At 35.3% G+C, this 24,920-nt stretch overlaps 1 protein-coding gene across 1 annotated transcript in view; it reads left to right on the forward strand.

Annotated features, from left to right (window-relative positions):
* The window catches only part of PHKB (phosphorylase kinase regulatory subunit beta), a 219,923-nt gene that overhangs the window by 89,729 nt on the left and 105,274 nt on the right, over nt 1-24,920 (forward strand). Inside the window, exons 9-11 of the mRNA XM_034639023.1 lie at nt 14,331-14,394; nt 21,955-22,050; nt 23,158-23,355. Coding sequence (XP_034494914.1) covers nt 14,331-14,394; nt 21,955-22,050; nt 23,158-23,355 — 358 coding nt within the window. The remainder of the gene's footprint in view (nt 1-14,330; nt 14,395-21,954; nt 22,051-23,157; nt 23,356-24,920) is intronic.

Raw genomic sequence — 24,920 nt, forward strand, 5'->3', positions numbered from 1 at the left:
AGAGAAAGACAAATACCATATGATAGCACTCATATGTGGAATTTTAAAACAAAACAAAGATAAAAAGAGACCCAAAAAACCAAACTCATAAATACAGAGAACAAACTTGGGGTTACCAGAGGAGAGGTGGTTGGGGGATGGATCAAATAAAGGGGATTAAGAATTCGCATATCTTTTAATATTNCCAGTTGCAGGAGGGCAGATAGATATAAATCATATATGAAACCAAGTCTTCAGGCTTAAGGTAAAGCCAGGCCACTTATAGTAACTGGATGGGATATGGGAACCAAGCAAAGGCTCATTTCTATCTATCTATCTATCTTTCTTTTTCTTTCTTTCTTTCTTTCTTTCTTTCTTTCTTTCTTTCTTTCTTTCTTTCTTTTCTTTCCTTTCTTTCTTTCTTTTCTTTCTTTTCTTTTCTTTTCCTTTCCTTTCTTTTCCTTTCTTTTCTTTTCTTTTTTCTTTTCTTTTCTTTTCCTTTCCTTTCCTTTCCTTTCCTTTCCTTTCCTTTCTTTTCTTTTCTTTTTTCTTTTCTTTTCTNTAGGAGTCCCATGCTCTACTGACTGAGCCAGCCAGGTGTCCCAAAAGTATATGTATCTATCTATCTATCTTTCTCTTTCTTTCTTTCTTTCTTTCTTTCTTCCTTTCTTTCCTTTCTTTCCTTTCTTTTTTCTTTTCTTTTCTTTTTTCTTTTCTTTTCTTTTCTTTTCTTTTCTTTTCTTTTCTTTTCTTTTCTTTTCTTTTCTTTTCTTTTCTTTTCTTCTTTCTGAGGGAGTGGAGAGGAAGAGAGAGAATATTAAGCAGATTTCATGCCCAGCATAGAGCCTAGTGCGGTGCTCGATCTCACAACTCTGAGGTCACTACCTGAGTGGAAATCATGAGTCAAGACGCTTAACTGACTGAGCCATCCAGGTGCCCCAAGAATATATATGTCTTGACGAGCACTGAGTAATATATAGAATTGTTGAGTCATTGTATTATACACNATTTCTTTATTCGACAGAGATAGAGACAGCCAGCGAGAGAGGGAACACAAGCAGGGGGAGTGGGAGAGGAAGAAGCAGGCTCATAGAGGAAGAGCCTGATGTGGGGCTCGATCCCATAACGCCGGGATCACGCCCTGAGCCGAAGGCAGACGCTCAACCGCTGTGCCACCCAGGCGCCCCAAGAATATATATGTCTTGACGAGCGCTGAGTAATATATAGAATTGTTGAGTCATTGTATTATACACCTGAAACTAAAATAACATGATATATTGATTATACTTGAATTAAAAAAAGAAAAGTAAAGCTCAATTAATTAGTCTTGTCCATTTCACACTAAAAGATTTAAGATTTAAAGGTTATCACTTATAGGTCAGTTTAGATCATTGGGACTTAAATGAACTACAGAAACAGTTTAGGAAACACTGGTTAAGAGGATATACTTTTTTGAATAGAAGGACTAATCATACACAAAAGTTAAGCTGATATAAAATACTTAGTAAACTAAAAACTGGCCGAAGATCACTAGCTGTATAGTATCCCTATGCCTCAGTTTCCTCATCTACAAAATGAAGACAATAATAGTTTTCTACTTTATAAAGTTGTTGTAATGATGAAGTTAATATATACAAATCATTTGAATACCTGAGCAGAAGTAAGCACTAGAATGGAAGTGTACTTACACATTTCAGAGTATGTTAATAACAAATATTGAAACAAAGAGGATTTTTCTGTTAACTTTAGGAAACTAATTTACACACATTTTTCTATAAGTTTTATGATTTTATGAGGCATTTTGAAATATAGAGCAGAATAGTAGCAATCAGGGAAGAAGTCAGTGGAGTAGAGAAAGGATTTGTGGGAAAGTTCAATTCAGGTATTAAAGAAATTCTGGCAAATACTAAAAATAGGAAAATAGGAAGTTATATTTCAGCTATCATTCAAATTAACACTCAAGATTATCAGTCAAATTACAAAAAAGCAGATCTAATTAGAAAAGGTGATTTTTTAAATGTACCTTTTCAGTATTTATGATTTATCAGCCCCTTTCTCTGCTTTTAATAACCATTTAGTATATTCCAATGTGAACCCACTGACATTTTCAGTATAAAATANGTTAACACTCAAGATTATCAGTCAGGGGCGCCTGGGTGGCACAGCGGTTAAGCGTCTGCCTTTGGCTCAGGGCGTGATCCCAGCGTTATGGGATCGAGCCCCACATCAGGCTCTTCCTCTATGAGCCTGCTTCTTCCTCTCCCACTCCCCCTGCTTGTGTTCCCTCTCTCGCTGGCTGTCTCTATCTCTGTCGAATAAAGAAATAAATCTTAAAAAAAAAAAAAAAGATGTTATATAAAATCTTAAAAAAAAAAAAAAAAAGATTATCAGTCAAATTACAAGAAAGCAGATCTAATTAGAAAAGGTGATTTTTTTAAATGTACCTTTTCAGTATTAATGATTTATCAACCCCTTTCTCTGCTTTTAATAACCATTTAGTATATTCCAATGTGAACCCACTGACATTTTCAGTATAAAATATTTGGAGTAGGGGTTTTTCTGTTTACAAAAACTGTAGTAAACTCAGGAAGAACCTTGGGTAAAAGTTACCATTAACCCTAGAAAGTGAGGGTATTGGAATGTCCCCAGTGAAAAAACACAGAGGCTCCAACATGTTTTCACGTAACCGAGGTGCCAACCTTTTAGATTGAATCATTAAGGATTTTATATCGAGACTCAGAAGATCATTATGGGATGTTCTTTGCCATTTTTTGTGTACTAAATCAATCTTAATTTTGGCAGGTCAGTTTTATTCAAATGGATAGGAAATGAAGTTTGCCATTTAGATTTGGATGGTGGGTTTTACACATTTAACATTGATTTCCTAATTTTCTATGGCGTATCACTTTACAGTTCCCCAAAAGAACTTTAAGCATTTTTCCCCCAAACATTTCTGAACTCAGATCTCCACCAGCATGTTTTGAGTGTGTCACATCTGGTGCCAAAAGGGTCTGTTTTGAAACTGCAGAAGAACTGAACCGGATGGCACTCATGGGCTCAGTGATGGCAATAGTGGTAGGAGGCTGGGAGTCTGCACTTACGCGTGGGTCGTAGAATGCAGCGCTGCTACTAATCAGGGACTCGTTATCTGTCCCAGAACTATCTGTTCCTAGTTGGATGTTATCTTTACTGCTTGATACTATATCCTTGTTATATCCTTAAGCTGTTCTCATAATTTCAGACATCCTGAAATAATATACAATAATTCGTCCTGTAAGTAAGTGTTCATACTGTCCTTTTGTCTTCTAACTTCCTTTGCCTCTCTTCATCTCTGCACTATACAATCTCTTTAGCAGGAGTCAGAAAAAGAGCACAATCTGACTAGTTCCCTGGTGCTCACTAAGGCCTTGGCCAAAGTGACTGGCTTGATAAATGTTTCTTCCTTTCCTTGCCACACTGCACACATCCCTTCTGAGCTGCACCTTGATCAAAGATTTCCACCTCTGGGCCCCTGATATGCATGCATGTAGTATTCTGATGTCAGAGGCTCCCTCTTCAGCCTCCAAGCTCAGCTGTTACTTAATAATTGCAGTCTCTGGTTCTGTACAGTTACAGAATAGTTTTTATTTAGGCCACACCAGGAACATATTACTGCCTTTTATACAGGAGAAAGTTAAACTTTAGAAGATTTTATGATTCTCCCCCCACACACACCTTAAATAATACAGATCACTAGGTAATAGAGCTAGAACTGGATTCCAGGTGGCCGGCCTCCAAATGGAAAGTCGTTCCAACTGTATCGTGTTGTAATTTAAAGTCTTAAAAAGTTTCCTGAAGTTTGAAGTAACAGCAGGGTGTACAATCTTGGTGAAATCTTGGCAAGTTTTAAGGATATCTTTAAGTAATCATTAAAGTTTGATTCAGCTTAATGCTTTGGTCAGCCCCTTGCCGATCTGCCCTTTTCAGCCCCAGGTTTGCTGGTATCTCTTTTAGTTCAAATTCTTTAATTATTTAGTATTTCTTAGATAAACCCCAGAAGTTTTTTGTAAAAAATGATCTCATTACATTTATCTGAATCCCATTCTAGCAGCAAACTCACCTTTTTCAGGGCTTTAGTAAAAGGGTCTATTGCTCTAAGGTTACAATGATTCTTTTTTAAAATGTTTCTTAAGTAACCATTCCCAGTTCTGGTTTTTCTGTTGACCCTATTTTCCTCAAGCAACATGTTCCTTTCAGTTTCTGCTGTGTCTGGAACTATATCAGATAGTTCTCTCTTCTCCTGTTCAGTCCCTAAGTCTTTTTGCAAGTTCCTATATGTTTAAAAATTCTCTTATTTGATTTAATTGCATTTTCCTCCGTATATAATTTTGGTACATATTTATTGTAGCACTAATTCTTTTTTTTCTTTTCTTTTCTTTTCTTTTATTATATTATGTTAACCACCATACAGTACATCCCCAGATTCTGATGTAAAGTTTGATGCTTCATTAGTTTGTAGCACTAATTCTTAACCCCCAAAATTAAATATCCAAGTAGTCTTCTCAACCTCTCCAAGTTTAATTTAGGTATTTTAATCTGAATATTTCCCCCTCTTCATTTATATAAGGTTATTCCTTTTCCTCAGGGCTATCTTTAAATTCTTTAAACCAAAACACTTTGTTTTGGAGAAGAGAGGAGTCCTCTATAAGATATGATTGAATCTCAAACCTGACCTTGAATTGTTTTGGTTATTGGGAAGCATAAATGTATACTTCATTATTTAATAACTTAGTAATGTAGTTATATGCCCAAATGGAAAGAATAAATTTTTGAAACATTGACTCCTAAAAGAACTTTTTATTTAACAGCACAATTTCCTTTTTTTTTTTTTTTACTTTGTTAAATCTTGTGTTTGCAATATAAAGACCATAGAAGCAAAAAATTTAAATGTNATTTTTTTTCAAGTTTTTTTTTTATGGTTTTATGTTCTGTTCTCTTGGCTTTTCTAATAATGAAAGTCATCATTAAAATATCAGATAGGTAACCATCATAACACCACTTAGTTTAAGATGCTTTTAGTGTCCATTTTTTTCTATATGGTTCTTGTTATTTAAAGTTACTTAGTCTTTTTAAGTCATTTTTGNCTGATGTGGGGCTCGATCCCGTAACGCCGGGATCACGCCCTGAGCCGAAGGCAGACGCCCAACCGCTGTGCCACCCAGGCGCCCCTCTCTTGGCTTTTTTAATAATGAAAGTCATCATTAAAATATCCGATAGGTAACCATCATAACTCCACTTAGTTTAAGATGCTTTTAGTGTCCATTTTTTTCTATATGGTTCTTGTTATTTAAAGTTACTTAGTCTTTTTAAGTCATTTTTGGTGTTCCAGTCATTGAGTTATGATAGATGCAGCTATCCATCCATTGTGCTTCATTTTATGAATATTTACCACACTAAACAATTCGTGAACATCCATTACCACCTCATTTTTTGGATTCCATGGTGGGTTATAAATCACTTAGTCCAAACCCATCCTTTTTTCTAGTAAAGCTTGATTTAAGTAACAAATCACATTACTACAAGCTATATCCTAAGAAATGTTGCTTTTAACCCTTTTAAGTGAATATTGAGGTAACACCTTACAAGAACAAATTGGTGTATGTTCTATTGGTAATAGTCCCCTAATATTAATATATTCATTAGCTAATCATAGAATAATTTAATTTTCTGAGAGTGTCTTGTGCCAGTAAAATATTTTAATTCTTACAACATGATGGATTCTATTTGCCAATAAAATGTAAATCACATTAGAAATATGTCTGAGTTTCTAAATAGCTTGCTGTTGCCAGAGATTCAAATAACCAGTGGATAGTAAATTAACATATTTGTGAATTTCAATTAAGTCCAATTATTTAACCGATTGCATTGGGAAAGCAGGTTAAAATGGAAAGAATTCAACATTTACTGTATTCCAGGCACAATGTTTGTTTCTTATGTAACGGTTTATTAAGACAATTTCCAAATTCATCTCTTAACTGTCTTTATGTACCATTGTTAAAGACAGAAACTTGGGCTGGCTACATTATGTATTTAGTACAGACTTTCTTTTGTATTTGCCTTTTGAATAAGTAATTTTCTCTAACTTCTCAGAATACTGCAAACAATCTTAATAACACATATACCTCACTGTAAGGGGAAATTTTCTGGTATTACTATGGTTAGATGCATGTAAGTGCTTGTGCGTTAAACCACCACATATTCCTCACTTGGACGTTATTCCTTTAGGTTCCAGGCCTTGTCATTTCTCTAAAATGTCTTTGGATATGAAAAGAGGCCACTCTCCTTGTCTTGAGTATACTAGCATTACCATGTGAAATATTATGGAATTTGTTTAACCTGTGGAAGCATCAGGTACTTACTTTCCTGGTGGTGAAATGCTAGACTGCAGATTTGAGTCAATAGGACAGTATCTTAAACCCAGATTGCTTTTGAAAACCAGGGTAAAATGGTCAGCATAGATTCTAGTGAAGACATAAAAAAATGTGAAGATATCTCACGATCAGTGTAATAATCTATAACAAAGATCTAACTGTCTTTTTGCAGAAATTGACAAGCTGACCTAAAATCATATGGAAATGGAAGGGACTCAGCGTAGCTAAAACAGCCTTGAGAAAGAACAAAGTTGGATTCACATTTTCCATTTTCAAAATTTACTACAGTACTATGCTTATTATATGTAGAATAATATGCTACAATAATTAAATAGTGTGATATTGGCTTAAGAACAGATATAGAGATCAATAGAATAGAATTGACAATTCAGAAATAAGTCCATACATTTATGGTAGTTGATTTCGATGGAGGTACAAAGATAATTCAGTAGAGAAAGGATAGTTTTTTCAACAAATAGTGCTGGGGCAACTGGATATCTACATGTAAAAGAATGAATTTGGATCCCTACTTCACACCATATGTAAAAACTAATTGGAAATGGACCAAAGACCTGTATGTAAGAGCTAAAACTATAAAACAGTTAGAAAAAAACATAGTTGTAAATCATTGTGACCTTGAATTAGACAAGATCGCACTTTAGATATAACATCTGAAGCACATGCAACCAATAACAAGAAAAAGGTCTCTATAGGTTTTCATGTGAACAAAAGTTTTCATTTATCTGGGATGAATTTCCAGTAGTACAGTTGGTAGGTAGTTGCTGTTTAGATTTCAAAGAAACTACAAGACTGTTTTCCAGAGTCCTATATCATTTTACTTTCCTACCAGCAGTGTATGGGCGATACAGTTTATCTGCATCTTTGCCAGCATTTGGTGTTACCATTATTTTTTATTTTAGGTACTCTGGTTTATAGTGGTATCTCATTGTGGTTTTAATTTGCATTTCCTAGTGGATACTGAATGGTGTTGGATCTTTTCATGTGCTTATTTGCTATCTGTAAATTCTCTTCAGTGAAATGTCTCTTCATGTTTTTTGCTCATTTTCACTTGGGATGTTTTTTTTATTGTTGATTTCTTGATAGTTTTTAAAGTAGATACTAGTCCTTTGTCAGATACGTGTTTTACAAATATATTCTCCCTGTCTATAGCTTTTCTTTGTATCCTCTTAACAGAGTCTGTCACAGAGCAAAATTTTTAATTTTGATGAAATTCAATTTATCAATTTTTCCTTTTATGGGTTGTACCTTTGGTATAAAGTCAGATAACTTTTTGCTTAACCCTAGATCCTTAAGATTTTCTTCAACAACTTGTTTTCCAAAAGTTGTATAATTTTATGTCTTATATTTAAGTTTATGATCCATTTTGAGTTAATCTTGTATAAGGTTTGATGAGATTAAGATCGAAGTTCTTATTCCTTTTCTCTTTTTTTACCTAAGAATGTCCAATTGTTCCAGCATCATTTGCATTTGTTAAAAAGACTATCATTCCTCCATTGAAATGCCTTTGTGCTCTTGTTTAAAATAAAGTGGGCATATTTGTATCAGTCTGTTTCTGGCTTTCTTTGTGTTTATCCCTCCATCAATACTATAGAGACTTGATGTGATCTTGTGATTTTTCTTCTTTAGCCTGTTAATATTATGGTGGATTATACTGATTGATTTTTGATTACTGAACCTGCCTTGTATCCCTGGAATCAACTCCACTTGGTCAGTTATGGTGATAATTCATTTTATATATTGCTAAATTCTGTTCGGTAATTTTTTGAAAAAGATTTTAATATATATGTGGATGAGGGGTATTGGTGTATAGTTGTTTTTTGCGTATTGTCTTTGTCTGGCTTTGGTATCAGGGTAATGCTAGCTTCATAAAATAAAACCCAAAGTGCATTCTCTCCTGTTTTCTGGAATAGAGTATGTAAAATTGGTGTTAACTTTTTTTTAAGTGTTCGATAAAATTCTCTAATCAAATCATCTAGGCTTGGAAGTTTATTTATTTTTTGGCCATTTTGAAATTATGGATTAAATATCCTTAAAAGTTATAGGGCTATTCAAATTATTTATTTCATATTGGGTAAGTAATGGTAGTGCTTTTCTAGGAATTGATTAATTTTTTACTAAGTTGTCAAATTTATGTTATGTAGAAACATTCATAGTGTTTTCTTATTACCCTTTTGATGTCTACTATGTCTGTAAGTGATATTTCCTTTTTTATTCCTAATATTGGTCATTTCTGTCTTTTATTTCTGTGACTGCTCTGCTAGCAGTTTATCAACTTTTCATTAGCTTTTCAAAGAATCCATTGTTTCATCGATTTTCTCTATTATTTTCTCTTTTTAATGTCATTGATTTCTACTCTTACCTATGTATATTTTTCTGTTTGCTTTGGGTTTATTTTGCTCTTTTTCCACGTTCTTTATGTTGTAGCTTAGATAATTGATTTGAAGCTTTTTTTCTTTTTTCTAGGATATGCATTTAGTGTTACAAATTTCTCAGCATTACTTTAGCAGTGCTACACAAACTTTGATGTTATATTTTCCTTTTCATATTAAGTATATTTTTTTCATTTCACCTGAGACTTCCTCTTTGACCCATGTGGATTGTGTAGTTGGGCATGTATTGTTTTGTTACAAGTGTTAGTAGATTTTCCCGTTGTCTTTCTGTTGTTGATCCTAGTTTGATGCCATTGTTGTCAGAGAACACATTATGATTTCAGTTCTTTTATATTTTTGAGGTCTTATTTATGGCCAAGATATGATCTATCGTGGTCTGTGTTGATTGGTACTTGAAAAAAAGGTGTACTCAACTTGTGTTATGTAGATTTTTATTAGTCAGCTTGGGCTATCATAAAATACCATTGACTGGGTAGCTTAAAGAACAGGAATTTATTTCTTATAGTTCTGGAAGCTAGGAAGTCCAAGAGCAAAACCAAAGTGCCACCCAATTTGATTCTCTGGTGAAGACTGTCTTCCTGGTTTATAGGTAGTTACCTTCTTACTGTGTCCTCTTATGGCAGAGAGGAAGAGAGAAAGGAAGATCTCTGGTATCTCTTCTTACAGGGATATGAATGCCATCATGAAGACCACATCCTTATGACCTAATCTAAACCAGATTACCTTCTAAAAGCCTCATTTTCAAATATATAAAACTGGAGGTTGGGTCTTCAGTGTATGTTTATTCAGGGGACATAATTTGGTCCATAGCAAGAATGTTATAAAAATATTGATTAGATTCTGCTGGCTAATGGTTCCTCTGTATCCTTGCTGATTTTATGTCTAGTCGTTCTACTAATTGTTATGAAAGGAGTGTTGAGTCTCCAGCTATAATTGTGGTTTTGTCTATTTGCCCTTTTAGTTCTATCAATTTCGCTTCACATATTGTGCAGTTCTTTTATTTGGTGCATGCACATTTAGGATTGCTATGTCTTCTTGGTGAATTGACCATTTAATCATTATATAATATCCCTCTTTGTCTCCAGTAATTTTCTTTGCTCTTCTGTCTACTTTATCTGATATAAAATAGTCACTTTTGCTTTTTTTAAATTAATGTTTGCACGGTGTTTCTTTTTTTATCCTTTTACTTTCAGTCTGCCTATATTGTTACATTTGAGGTGGGTTTCTTATGGATGGTATATAATTGGGTCCTGGTTAGCTTTGTTTTTTGTTCTTTTTTTAAAGATTTTGTTTATTTATTTTAGAGAGAGCACAAGCAAGCACAAGCAGGGGAAGGGACAGAAGGAGAGGGAAAAGCAGACTTCCTGCTGAGCAGGAAGCTGGATGTGGGGTTCAATCCCAGGGACCTGAACTGAAGGGAGATGCTTAACCAACTGTGCCACCCAGGCACCCCGGGTCATATTTTTAAATCAACTCTGCCAATCTTTTAATTGATATAGTTAGATCTTATTGATATGTTTGGGGTTAAGTCTGCCATTTTATTTCTGTTTTTCATTTCCCTCTTTTTCTTTTTCTACCTTCCTGTGGGTTCTTGAACATTTTTTAGAATTCCATTTTGATTTATGTATATTGGATTTGAATGTATCTTTTTGTGTAGCTTTTTAGTGGTTGCTATAGGTATTACATTATTTATACACAACAGGTCAGCTTATTGATGTCATCATTGTACCAGTTGGAGGGAAATAGAGAATTACCCTTGCCCATCTATAATATAATTAAGTATTTCCTCCCCATACATTTAGAACCACAGTTTTACAACTTTTGCTGTAACTATTACACATAATTTATAAAATGTAAGAGAAGAAAAGCCTGTTATATTTACCCATGTTTTTGCTTATCATATTATTTCTTCCTTTTTGATTGTTCTAAGGTTGTTTTCTTTCCCTCTTTCTATCATTTCCTTTCTGTTTTGAGAACTTATTTTAGTCATACTGTTAGGGTAAATCTGTTGGTGACAGATCTCTTATTTTTCTTTTATCTGAGAATGTCTTGCTCAGATAGATAAATTGATAGATAAAAGAATGTATTTACTCATATAAGATTCTGGGTTGATAGTTCTTTTCTTTCAGTGCTTGAAAATTTTCATGTCACATCCTTTTAGCCTTCATGGTTTCTGATAAGTCACTGTTATTCAGTTGTTTTTCCTCCGATAGGTCAGGATGTTTTTCTCTGGCTACTTTCAAGATTTTTTTTTTTTTACAAGATTTTTTATTTTTAAGTAATCTCCACACCCAACCTGGGGCTTGAACTCACAGCCCTAAGATCAAGAGTTGCTCACTCCACCCACTGAGCCAACCAGGCACCCCTTTTTAAGATTTTTAATTTGTATTAGTTTTCAAAACTTATGATGTGTCCTAGCATGGATATTTTTATTTTATTCTGTTTGAGTTAGCTGCTTGAATCTGTAGCTTTTGTCTTTTGCTAATTGGGAAGTTTTCTGCCATTGTTTCAAGTACTTTTTTTTTATACCTGCCCTTTTTCTCCTCTCCTTCAGGGAGTCCAATGACATGAATGTTAGATGTCTCACAGGTCACTGAGGCTCTCTTCATTTTTTTTTTTCTTTTTACAGTCTGTTTTCTCTCTTTTGCTCAGGTTGGATAATTTTTATTATTTTATCTTCTGATTTAGTAATTTTTTTCTTCTGTCTTCTCCATTCTGCCATCAGTCCTGTCTATTGAGTTTTTTTGCTTTGATCATTGTATTTTCAATTCTAACAGTTTTGATGAGACTGTTTCTTTCTTTTTTTTTTTTTTAAAGATTTTATTTATTCATTTGACAGAGATAGAGACAGCCAGCGAGAGAGGGAACACAAGCAGGGGGAGTGGGAGAGGAAGAAGCAGGCTCATAGCGGAGGAGCCTGACGTGGGGCTCAATCTCAGAACTCCGGGATCACGCCCTGAGCCGAAGGCAGACGCTTAACGACTGAGCCACCCAGGCATCCCTGATGAGACTGTTTCTTAGCTGAGGCTTTCTATGTTTTCATATGTTTCACTCATATTCATAATTGCTCAATGAAGCGTTTTTAACATGGTTGCTTTAAAATTTTGTCCTATAATTCTAACATCTTTTTCATCTCAGTGTTAAGATTTATTGATTGTCTCTTTCATTCAGTTTGAGATCTTTCTGTTTTTAGATATGATGAGTGATTTTTTCTATTGAAACATGGACATTTGGGTATTATAAGATTGTGGAATCTTTTTTTTACCTTTTACTTTAACTGTATTTTATTGATACCACTCTGGTAAGGGCAGGGGACAGGAGCATCACTGTATTATTACCAGGTGAGAATGTATTGCCAGGTTTTTGTTGACACCCAAGATGGAGAATCTTTGTTACTTCTAGGTCTGGGTGGGATGTATAGTTCCCCAGTAGGCCTCCGCTGATAACCTCCCTAGCTGGAAAGGGTAAGAATGCTTCATTACTTATTCCCAGTTGGCCTCCACTTACATGATAGGGAAGGGTGTAGTCTTCTTACAGCTGGGCATTAGTGAAAGTGCTGACTCTCCACTGGACCTCCTCTGATGCCGTCCCAGTGGGACAAGGAGGTTCATTTCATTACTGATGAGTAAGAGTGGAAATCTAGGCTCTCCGTGTGATCTTCACAGTATGAGGAGGGGAGACTTACCACCCATTGGGAATGAAAACTCTTGGCTTCCTCCTTGGACTTTTGTGATGCCATCATAGCTGGGATGGTTGGTGAACGGGTATGGTTTCTCATTATAGACTCTGGTAGAAGTCTAGGTTTTCCACTCAGCCTTTATAGGACTGGGTGGGGCGAAGGCCACAGTTTTTTTCTGAATGGTTTTTGTCTAAAAGTTTTCTGTTTTGCTAGTCTGCCCTTTTCCTGGTCCTTTGGTGAGAGAGAACAGGTTTTTGTTGGGGCTTTTCGTGTACTGGCATTCCTAGTTGTTGGCTTCTTCAAGTCTGTTATATATGAGGCAAAAAGGAAACTCAGAGCGATTACCACAGTGTTGTTCCTAGAATCCTGAGGTTCTTAGCCAGTCTGCCTTATTTCCATTTTCTGAGCCTTTTTATGTTTGCTTACATAGTGTCCAAGGTTTTTAATTATATTTAGTGAGAGGAATTAGGGAAAGTTATGTCTGTTCCACCTTTCCATGAATGTATTTCAAATTAAGTTTCCCCCTTTTTCCATTCTTTCAAAATAAGTTTCCCTATCCTGTAATAAAAGTAGTGCTTACTTGAGAACATTCATGTAAACAACCCATAGAAAATGTGGATCATGATGACATGAATAGCTTAGAGCAGTGGTTCTCAAATTTAAAGCACATTCAAGCACCTAGAGGGCTTTTTAACACTGATTGTTGGATCCCACTCCCAGATAGGAGTGAGAACTGGCATTTCTAATAAGTTTCCAGGGAATGCTGCTGCTCTGGGAACCACACTTTTGTAATCACTGCTTTAAAGAAATGCTTAGATGATGATAGACCATTATTTTCAAAAGATATTAATGGCATATGCAGTTGCTTTAAGTAAAAACAAAAAATTACGGTAAGTACAATAAACTAGATATTTGATCTAAAATATTTAAAGGTTAACATTTATAAGATGACAGTGTCACATTTTTGTTTCACATTTTTTTGTTGTTGTTGTTCTTATTTTAAAGATTTTACTTATTTGTCAGAGAGAGAGCGCGCACGCAAGCAGGGGGAACAGCAGGCAGAGGGAGAAGCAGACTCCCCGTTGAGCAAGGAGCCAGATGTGGGACTCGATCCCAGGACCCTGAGATCATGACCTGAGCCTAAGGCAGATGCTTAACTGACTGAGCCACCCAGGCATCCCGACAGTGTCACATTTTTAATGAAATTGGGATTTTCCCATTTTTCAGCACTATTGTATATGGCATTTGTGAGGCCAAAGGAGTACACATTTTAGACAAAGAGAAGAATATGGCAAAAAATGAGAGGTGTGGTGATCGGTTGTTCATTGAGTATAAAATAATGCCTATTTTATTGGACCCTAAGCTAAGAGTGTTTGAATGGGTATATTAAGCTCTTATTAAACTTGGTAAGTGTATGACGTACAAGATCTTTTTTAAGGCCACTATTGATGTCAGGAAAGCTCTGTTAAATTGATCTGAACTAATGATGCCCAAGCTGGTTATTATTGAGTACATGTCATCATAATACACCTTCCTCTAAAGTTCATCTTTTTTTTTCCCTTGAGTTAGTGAATATAAATGATACTGGGATTAAAACTACTCCCATCAATAGTATGACCATTTGTCTAGATCAAGGTGAACTTAGAAATATTTTCCCCAGAAGATCACTAACCATAAAAAAGAAAAATTAAAATAGTGAAATGTCAGTTTAAAGTCTCTTAGACATTATTTTTCTCATGGAAGTTGTTATAAGTGTTAATAAAGAAACTTGCTTGTGAATATTCATTAGATAATGGTTCTTATTTTGTAGCCAGACATCAGAATTCTAAAGTATTTCCTTTTCTCTTTTAGCTCTGTCGGCTTAGCAAAAGCAGCTCTAGAAGCAATTAATGGATTCAACCTCTTTGGCAACCAGGTAAAACAAAAAACAAACAAACAAAAAAAACCAGGAATATCAACAACAAACTTTGATTATTTTGTTGGATTGTGTGATTAATTAGTTTGGCCATTCATTTATCAAGTCATTCCTTATGATCAAAGAATGTCTGAAATTTATGTAGCAGCTCATGGTTGGCCAGCCTTTCCTTTGAATCTGATTTGCCAGTTAAATTGTATTTTTCTAACTAAAAAATATTGCTTAATTTAAAAATATCTTTTGATAAAGTATCCTCATTTTCTTTGTTCAGTAACTTGTCCCTCAAGTCTCTTGTTGAGCTTTCACATTTTTATTTCTCTCTTTTTTTTTTAAGTAAGCTCTATGCTCATCATGGGGCTTGAACTCACAACCCCAAGATCAAGAGCTGCATGCTCTACTGACTGAGCCAGCCAAGCACCCTGTTTTCACATTTTTAAATATTCCTGACATTACAAACCATGTATTTTCCGTGTCAGTTCCCATGTTGATTTCAATGTAATGTATATCAATGTATATCTCATGCAGAGGGGAATTTGTGTAATATGTGCAGCCAAAGAATTGGAAACTGATCCTAGCTTACCCCTTAGCTAGCTGTAATTTTATGTCTAAATCTCTTTTTCTTTGGGATAAAAAGAAAACCCTAAGGGTTGTTTTAGATTTTCATAGGGTGTTTAGCCAGTTTCTGCACCTAATCAAGTGACCATGGACTAAGTTGTCAATGGAAGGCAATAATATGTAGGAATACAGGTTACTTTTCTGAATCAAGGAGTAGGCTAATTTTCTTTAGCAATTTTTGTGGATTTCTATGTTGGGAGGGTAAAGGAAGTTTCCAACAGATACTATAATTAACCCTAATCTATTAAAGTGCTAAGTCAGTGAAGATACATTTTAGGAACTTATACAGATCTGCAAAATGTGACATGGTTTCTATTATGGCAGTTGTAATACTATGCACCTGAAGTCTTGAATTTAGGAAAGTTTCAAGTTGGAATATGGTAGCAAACTGTCTCTCTTCCCTTCCCTATATACGCAAACTGTCTTTTCCTCTCACTCCAATTTCCTCTGGACAATGGCTTCTGGTTATATCCAGGATATGAAGAATGAAGAATGAGCACAGACATGAAGCAGTTGGGAAGAGGGGAGCAGCACCTCATTCTGGTTCCCTAGAGGTGACTCTAAATCACCCACTTCCATCTCTTCTTCTTCTCACAAGACCTCTGGCTAGAGAAATGGAGGGATCAGACCTTGTAGGGATTTAGGGGTTTATGAGCCTATTGGAAATCATGAATATTAATATTAGACCTCTCCTGGAGATTCTTCCTTCCTCTGGCACTGATCCCTTGGCTTGTATCAACATTTCCCTCTCCCTGGAAGTGTCAACATACTCAAGGAAATTCCACATGTATCTTTCAATGCTTTTCATTTCCTTTTACCCCTTCCTCACTCAATATATCCATTTAACTGTGTATATATGCATGAATGTATGTGTGTAAATATAAATATGTAGAGAATATATATATGATATAGAGAGAGGTAGATAAATAGAGGTAGATAGGAAGGAAGGAGGGGGAGGGTAATATGGCATAAAGGAATGGTATTGTTTTCGGAGTCAGGAAACGGGATCACTGTATGTTCTGTACTCCCACCAGTGAGCTCTGTAACTTTGGCTATTTACCTGTGTCTCAGCTTTCTCATCTAAAAATGTAGAGATAATTGTACTAGGACCTAATGCAGAAGGTTTTCATACAATTAAAAAGCAATTAGCTTAGTGCTTGGCAAAGATTAAACCCTCAGTAAGTGTTATCTCTTGTTACTATGAATTACTGGTAATCCTAAAGAAAGGAAATGAAGAGATTGGACTGAAAAACCTCTAGAGAGCGTCTCAAAGAGATGGAGAAGAGTCATGGACTAAACCAGTAGTGTTACAGCAGCAGTCTGGAAAGATGCAGGTCTTGCTCTTCTGTTCTCCATGGTCTACCAGATAGTGGCTGAGTGGAGTAGTACGTTTAGGTTGGATGTTATGAAGTAGTGGTCAGCTCTTTTTTGCAGCTGTGCCATCTCCTTTGATGTCCTGGAATCTTAGCATATGTAGCTTATGTGTCTGATATATACCCCCTCCACCTACCTAGATACCCCCACACATAATGGCACCTTTCCCAACTCCCTATCTCTCAGGGCTCTGCCTTCAGCCTGCTTTTCCCAGAAAGCTCTCATAGGTCTCTTAGCCATAACTCTAAAAGCACTGAATTGCTTTTTTATGCATTCTGATTTTGAGTTATAAGTATATTGCTGGTATTGTTACCCAGCCATAATTTCTCAATCTTGGCTGCGCATTGGAATTATTTGAGGAACTTAGAAAACAATACTGATGCGTGGACTCTAGCCCTGGAGATTCTGATTGAATTGGTCTGGGGGAGGCCTTGGTGTTGAAGTTTTCCTGTACTGCCCAGGAATTCTAATGTGCAGCCAAGGATGAGACAACTGCTCTAAGCAGAGTTCATTTTTTTTTTTTTAAGATTTTATTTATTTGTCAGAATGAGAGAGAGAGAGCACACAAGCAGGGGGAGTGGCAGGCAGAGAGAGAAGCAGGCTCCTCATGGAGCAGGGAGCCCAATGCAGGGCTCAATCCCGGGGCCCTGGGATCATGACCTGAGCTGAAGGCAGATGCTTAACTGACTGAGCCACCCAGGCATCCCAAAGCAGAGTTCATTCTTGACCGTGTTTAGCTTGTGTCTGTTTCCAGCAGAGTTATACACCAAATGTTCACTGATTTGACTACTCCTTAATTATTTCATGTAAAAATTTAGACAAATAATGTTTTATTCCTATAGCCACACAGATGTTACCTATCACAAGTAGAATTCGTCTTCATCTTCCATTTTTTTGGATAATATCAGAGAGAATCCTAGTTTTGCAAATTCCCATCACTACAGCAGTTAAATTAACAAGGTACCTGCTAAACAGCAGCACATTTACTAGTACATGTGATCTTTTTAGTGTTTAATCATCTTATAATATTGCCTTGTGTACTTAAAAGAGCTGTGGTCTCATTAAAAATCAATAGCTAGAAAAAGAACTAATATAACAAAGAAATGTTTTTGTTCCAATGAAAACCCAAAGAAACCTCCTTAACTTGTAGATCGTTGTAGCTGGAAGGGTCCTTCTCTCAAAATGAATGGTCAGAGAGTTGAGATGGCTTTTTGCAGGTCATGAAACAGAGACAAAACCAGGAATTAAACCAAAGCCACTTGGTAATGAATCTGGAATATCAGCTAATAGTACAGGAAATCTTGGCTCTTGAATGCTTTCCACCTTTAGAGGTGACAACTGTGCATTTTCTTGGAAAACTCGTAAGGCATTTCTTTCTTTTTTTGAATTAAATTAAAATTTTTATTGAGATAGAATTGATATATAACATTAATTTCAGGTGTATGACAATGGCTTGATATTTATATATATTGAAAAATGATCACCACAATTAAGTCTAATTAATCAACTATCATCCATCAACATATATAGTTAGAATTTTTTTTCTTGTGATAGGAACTTTTAAGATCTATTCCCTTAGCAACACTCAAATATACAAAGACAGTATTATTAACTATAGTCATCATGCTGTGCATTACATACCCAAGATTTATTTTATAACTGAGAGTGTGTACCTTTGACCACACTGTTTTCTTCTTAATTATTGAACTTTTGAAGGAGGTATCCATATATCGAGCAATGTGAAAGGTTTGCCTTTTGCCCTTTGTGTACTTCAGTGTATTAGATAAATGTTAATTTTTATTTTTATGGGAATTATTGGGTAGAAAAAACTTTTCATTTTCATTATGACTATCATATGTTTCTACTTCCTTTCTTTTTTTAAAATATTAGACTTGCTTTATTATTCAAGAAAAATACCCATTATTTAAATATTTACTCTATGAATAAATGAATAAAATCTTTAAAAAAAAAAAAAAAGGACGCCTGGGTGGTTTGGTCGATTAAGCGTCTGCCTTCGGCTTGGGTCATCATCCCAGGGTCTGGGGTCAAGTCCTACATCTGGCTAAATAAAATATTTACTCTGTAACCGTTTTCAAAGCTTATTTTCCTTTGTGAGAGAATAAGAAGAAACTATGATAAAATGGCCCAATTTCTTTACTAATAAGTTTATAATAAAGGCTAGTTTGTAGCATTTAGAAACATAACTCATAATCCTCAATGTGAGAATTATATATTTCATCATGGTTTCAATATATATTCTGTATAAATACAGTGACAATATACAGAAATATTATTATTAGAAGTAATACTTAAATAATAATTTACACTCAGCGAATGCTCTTCTGAAACCCTGAGAATTAACACTGAGGTTCATCTCTTTCTGTAGTTTGAAAATTCCTTTATGTTAGTAGGATCTTCTGTAGGGAAAAGAAGCATGGCTGTGGGGGGTGCTACTAGAGGCTACTGTTTGGTGAGCATGTAAAAGTTGGCTACTTATATACCCATTGCTACCCATAGCCATGGTGCTTAGGGGTAAGGCCCATCAGCAAATATCATTTCTGTAAGAATACAGCTTTCTAGGATCTTCTACAAGGCTAAGAGACAGCCTGATGCTGAGGTAGGGAAAATGTGGTATCATCAGAGTGGTGTTGGTTTTGTTTTCAGAAGAATAGAAAAGATTTCATGTCTAGTAGATGTACTGGCCAGTTTCATTGTTTGATTCTTTGATGCTGGATAAGGGCAGCAAGCCCATTAGCTCAGGTTCAGAGAAGTGATTAATGGGGAAATGAAAGACCCAGACAGTCCTCAAATCATTTCACTTTGAATTGAGACTAAAGAGATCAGCAATGTCTAATGGTCTCAGAAATGTTTGTTGCGGTCATGGAGCCTGGGATAGATGGCTCAGTGCAGCTCTTCACCACCACTGGAACTCAAGTCCCCATTACAGTAGTCAGGGTTGAAGCAAATTCTAGTGTATTTACTAGGACACAATTGCAGAAACTCAATTTGGGGGTTAAAGTTTGAACTAGCAGTCTTGAAATATGTTCTTCCCTAGTGTTGGGATATTTTGGCAGAGTTGTGATGATTTCAGGAAATGGGAGATGAAAATAAAATATCCAAAGCTAATCAGATATTTTGCAGTGACACATACATATAAAACATCCTTTCATATAATGTGTCTTTAATTGGAGAAATTAAGATACTAACAGATGAGCTGAGGCCAGAATCTAAAAGGTGATGACTGGAGAGATTGCTCATATTATGAAAAGTGTTCAAAGCAATGGAGACATATGTAGCTTCCTTTGAAATTTACAGCCCGAAAATTAATGTGTCTGATAATTTAAGGAGGTGATAATTAATTCCATGTGTAAGTTTTCCTTGATGGCTTTTAGAAAAAGTTGTTTCTGATTAGGAATAGTGGCCCATGGCCTTGGATGCATTTTATCCTCCTGTAAATCTGGGTTATATACCTAAACCATGGTATATTTCTTAAGAGGTTAGCCAAACAATACAGTTAACTAACCTTCATTAAAATATGGTAACATTATGAGATTATTTGTCCTTTTATGCAGCCTCTTAGAGGCTGGCAGAGAAAGAGACCTGAACAAATACTTTGAATTTAGATAAATAAGCCATTGATTTTGGCCAGAAAATAGAAGTTGGCTGTTTATATTAATCAAATAATGTCAGGAATTGCCAAATTTGCCATTTTACTTCATTATTTATGTTTCCTTACTTAGGTTGTATCTTTTAAAAATTCAATTCAAGGCAGACTGATTTGGCATGCAAGTAACTTTATTAATTATCAGCCTAAGGATTAACCATAAGTCGTATTTTCTATACTCACAGATTCCCGACATCTCATACCCATTAATTTCTCTGCTGCTTCGTTTTAACCACCATACTTGCTCCCCTTTCCCCCAAAATTCATACGTATAGTTTACCTTCTCCAGAAAGTCCCCCAAGTTAGTATTCTTTCATCTAACCGATCATTTGGTACATAGTTGTGTATTGCCATGTGCAGTCTTTTTGTTTTGCTTGTTATTCATCTTGTTTAGGGACTATGCATCACTGGGGTCAGTTCCTTGAGAGAGGAGATCAAGTCCTGTCTTATTTTCCTCAAAGGAGAAAGCACGTGACTCTGACAGTGGTAGCTACTGCATTAAGCTTTTGTTGGGCTCAATTTTGTGGGTAAAGATGAGTAGCTGAGACTTCCAAATTGTAGGAAGGATAGTTGAGCATTAATCTCATTGTCGAAAGTCCGCTTCACTCATTCGTTGTTCATTTATTAATTATCAGAGTTAAGAGAGATTTAAGAAATGATACCATGAATGAAAAATTATTCTATTTTATGAGCTAATATTCATGAATGAACAGGTTAACAGAAAAAATATACATATAGTGAATCTGATATTTGGATGTAGGGCCTAGTAATCCTAGATTTGGGATGTTAGTCTAGGTGATTGATTTGAGGTATTTTAGTTTCAGGGTGAATGCATCTTTGAAGTTGGTGTAAATTTGGATGAGATTTAGCGGGTAATATTAAAATAACATGAAAGTTATAAGCGTTCTCTTCTTCCTTTCTCCATGTATTTTTCTGAGTAGTCTCTTATTATGGAAGTAGTCTTTGTATTCCAATTTAATTTTCTGTGAAATATTCTGTTTTCAGAATATTTAGCTCCCCGTAAAAGAACAAAGCCATGTTTACTTATGACTATGCTCTTGAACATGGAAAGTACTAATGGCTAAATAGTAAACTTTTTAAAACTTGTTTATCAGACCAGTTATCATTTTTTTTTGTTACACCTATCTTTTTGTTTAAGTTTTTGTTTCTTACATGAAAGATATTTTTTAACATGGGAAATTGTATAACTCAGTGGTTAAGATGTGAACTTCTCTGTCAAAGACCTGATTTTTGAATCCTTGCTCTGTTAAACTAGGAGTTAACATCTTCTTCATTAAAATGGGGATAATAATATCTACATATTGGGGATTAAGTGAGATAATCCACGTGAAGCATAAAGAACAGTGCTTAACATCATGAATATTAGCTAGCATTATGTCAATTATTATTATTAGAGATGCTCCTATCTTCATATTTTAATCAAATATTTTTTACAGCTTTAATTCTAGATTGTATCTAAATTTGTATAGATTGATCATATAATCAGTGTTCTTTTTAAGACTGTATAATTCAGATTTTGTGCATCCTAATTAATTCTTGCTTTATTCTTTGCCAAAAATGCTAGCTAAACTAGTTTTATCTTTATTAAAACAAATATCCTTAATTGATTAGTTATCTTGTAATCACTACGTTTTGAATTATGAGAAGACTAAGGAGAAATAGGGAAAATGTAAAAATAACATTTATATTTTATGATTATAAAATTAATGTTTATTGCAAGAAATTTGAGGAGTACTGAAATATAAAAAAGAAAATTAGAATCTTCTGTAATGCTACACTCAGGTGCAACCAATGTTAAAATGTTTGTGAAATTTCTTACAGCCAAAATGTCTAGGTTCTTTTTTCTTGATTTAGGAAATGTTTGTTTTTTTTTCCTCTCATTCCAGGGATGTTCTTGGTCGGTTATATTTGTGGATCTCGATGCTCATAATCGCAATAGGCAAACTTTGTGTTCACTGTTACCCAGAGAATCAAGATCTCACGTGAGATATTTTTATAATAAACTGATATGAAAAACCATTTATGATTGCTTCTTCAAGAAAGTGCTTAAAATGTTAGAGGTTGCCAGAAGAAATGAGGAGAGAGAAATAAATGTTGCCTCTCACTCTACTGTCCTGTGGAGGTTTAGTTCAGGAAGTGAGCAGAGCTGTGGACAAAGCTACTTTGTCCTCGGGTCTTTTGCAGAACTACAGAAAATCAAACTTATTTTTTGAGGTGGGGGATTGGGGGTAGCAACATTATACCAAAATGAATTTTTTGGTCATAGAGTATTCGAAAAATGTTTTTCATGATTTATATTTCTTTTGAAAAAAACTACCTGCTTTGTTTATTTTCTCTCATATGATTTATCTTTAAACTTTTATATGCCCATAATACCTGATTACAGATTTTCCTAGGGGTTGTTTGTAGCTGTATTCTTAGAAAACATCCCAAATAAAATAATTATTTAAAAAGTACAATTTTATAGAAATAACACAAGATTTTGATAAAACAGAACCCACAAATAAGCAAAGAATAATATAATATCCACTCATTATTTCACCACTCAATTACAATTTTAGGGTGACAGCATTTAGGTTTATATGTTTCCACACATTTTTATGTACATATGTAATATTTTTATTTTAGGAAACTGGAAGAATATTGTTTATAATGCTTGATAACCTAGTTCTATGAATGGACATATCTATAAACATTTCTACAATACAAATTTTAATGGCTGCTAATTTACTCAGCTAATTGTTGGGCATTCAGATTGTTTTCTGTTTTTTACCATTATAAACTAATGTTATGACAGACTAAGTTATAATTAGTAATTATTGGTGTTAAATTTTTACACACTGCCTTAATTAGTATCTTTGAGTTTAACTCCAGTGTCGAATCTTGAAAATACTCCTTATTAATGGATAAAGTTTTATCTCTGTAAGATTCACCAAACCCTGTGATATAAATGTCTCTCCCTTGGAGCACAGCAGTCTCACTGTCCGTTAGATAACCTTACTGACTTTTCATCTCCCTGATTCTCCTTGGGCTGTGTTGATCATATCACTGCAGGCACTTACATTCCTTCTTTTTCTTATTGCTCCCAGAACACAGATGCTGCCCTACTACCCTGCATCAGTTATCCTGCATTTGCCCTGGATGATGAAGCTCTGTTTAGCCAGACACTTGATAAAGTGGTTAGAAAATTAAAAGGAAAATATGGATTTAAGCGTTTCTTGAGAGATGGATATAGAACATCATTGGAAGATCCCAACAGACGCTACTACAAACCAGCTGAAATTAAGGTATCAAAAAACATTCCATATCATAACAGAGTAGTCAAAAGCACTGATTCAAGAAACAGACCTCTTGGGTTTGAACTCTGGCTCTGCCACTTACTAGCTATTTGGCCTTGGGCAAGTTAATAAACCTCTCTGTGTTTAATATTTTTCATTGGTAAAATAATAATAGTACCTACTATTATTTGTTCTGTTACTGAGGTTCTTATGAGGATTAAATGAGTTAATGTAGCTCTAAAAGTGCTTCAAATGGTTCTTGACACAGAGTAAGCACTCAGTGTTAGCCTTACTAGCAGTTAGGCCCATTTGCTCATATTGGGCCATGGTGATTCATTGCATGAATAATTTTTTTTTTTAAAGATTTTATTTATTTATTTGACAGAGAGTGAGACAGCCAGCGAGAGAGGGAACACAAGCAGGGGGAGTGGGAGAGGAAGAAGCAGGCTCCCAGCGGAGGAGCCTGATGTGGGGCTCGATCCCATAACTCTGGGATCACGCCCTGAGCCGAAGGCAGACTCTTAAGTACTGAGCCACCCAGGCGCCCCTGCATGAATAATTTTTAACTGAACTTTCAGTACTTTGCCTACCTGCTCCATACCATTTGCCTTATATAATAGAAAATACCTATTTGTGATTCAACTTTCAATCTTTTAAGCAAATGCTCTTGTTTTCTGTTTCACTTGGACATTGCCCTTTCCAAAATAGTACGCTAAATGTTTAGTTTTAAAACATTTATTTCAAATGCACATACATGCCACTTTATCTAGTTTATTCTAGCAATTTTTAAGCTTTTCAGAAAACTATAACGCTCAAAAAAAAGGGTAAGCATCCATCCACATTGCTGAAGATTTTCCTTTGGTGGAATAGGTTGAAAATTATTTTTGTATTGGGGCACCTGGGTGGCTCAGTCGTTAAGCGTCTGCCTTTGGCTCAGGGCGTGATCCCCGCATTCTGGGATCGAGCCCCCACATCAGGCTCCTCCACTGGAAGTCTGCTTCTTCCTCTCCCACTCCCCCTGCTTGTGTTCCCTCTCTCTCTGGCTGTCTCTCTGTCTGTCAAATAAATAAATAAAATCTTTAATAAAAAAAAATTATTCTTGGGGCGCCTGGGTGGCACAGCGGTTAGGCGTCTGCCTTCGGCTCAGGGCGTGATCCCGGCGTTATGGGATCGAGCCCCACATCAGGCTCCTCTGCTGTGAGCCTGCTTCTTCCTCTCCCACTCCCCCTGCTTGTTCCCTCTCTCGCTGGCTGTCTCTATCTCTGTCGAATAAATAAATAAAATCTTTAAAAAAAAAAAAAAAATTATTCTTGTAAGCACGGTCATAATGTTGAAGATAGGTGAGGACCCATGAATATATAAAAAATCTTTAGGCAACATTGTACCTTATAATTTGTTAGGCAGTTAAATACCACTCTTAATATTTAATACACACTTAGTTTTGCTGGACAATTAGACAAGCTATTTATCATTTTATTTAATTTCACAACTGACTATCATCTGGAAGCATTAGGAGCCATGTTATTGTGTACACATTTGAAACTTTATAGCTGTTTATTAGGTTGGGTCGAAAG

This window comes from Ailuropoda melanoleuca, chromosome 12, assembly GCF_002007445.2.
Source record: "Ailuropoda melanoleuca isolate Jingjing chromosome 12, ASM200744v2, whole genome shotgun sequence".
In the NCBI taxonomy this organism is placed as follows: domain Eukaryota; kingdom Metazoa; phylum Chordata; class Mammalia; order Carnivora; family Ursidae; genus Ailuropoda; species Ailuropoda melanoleuca.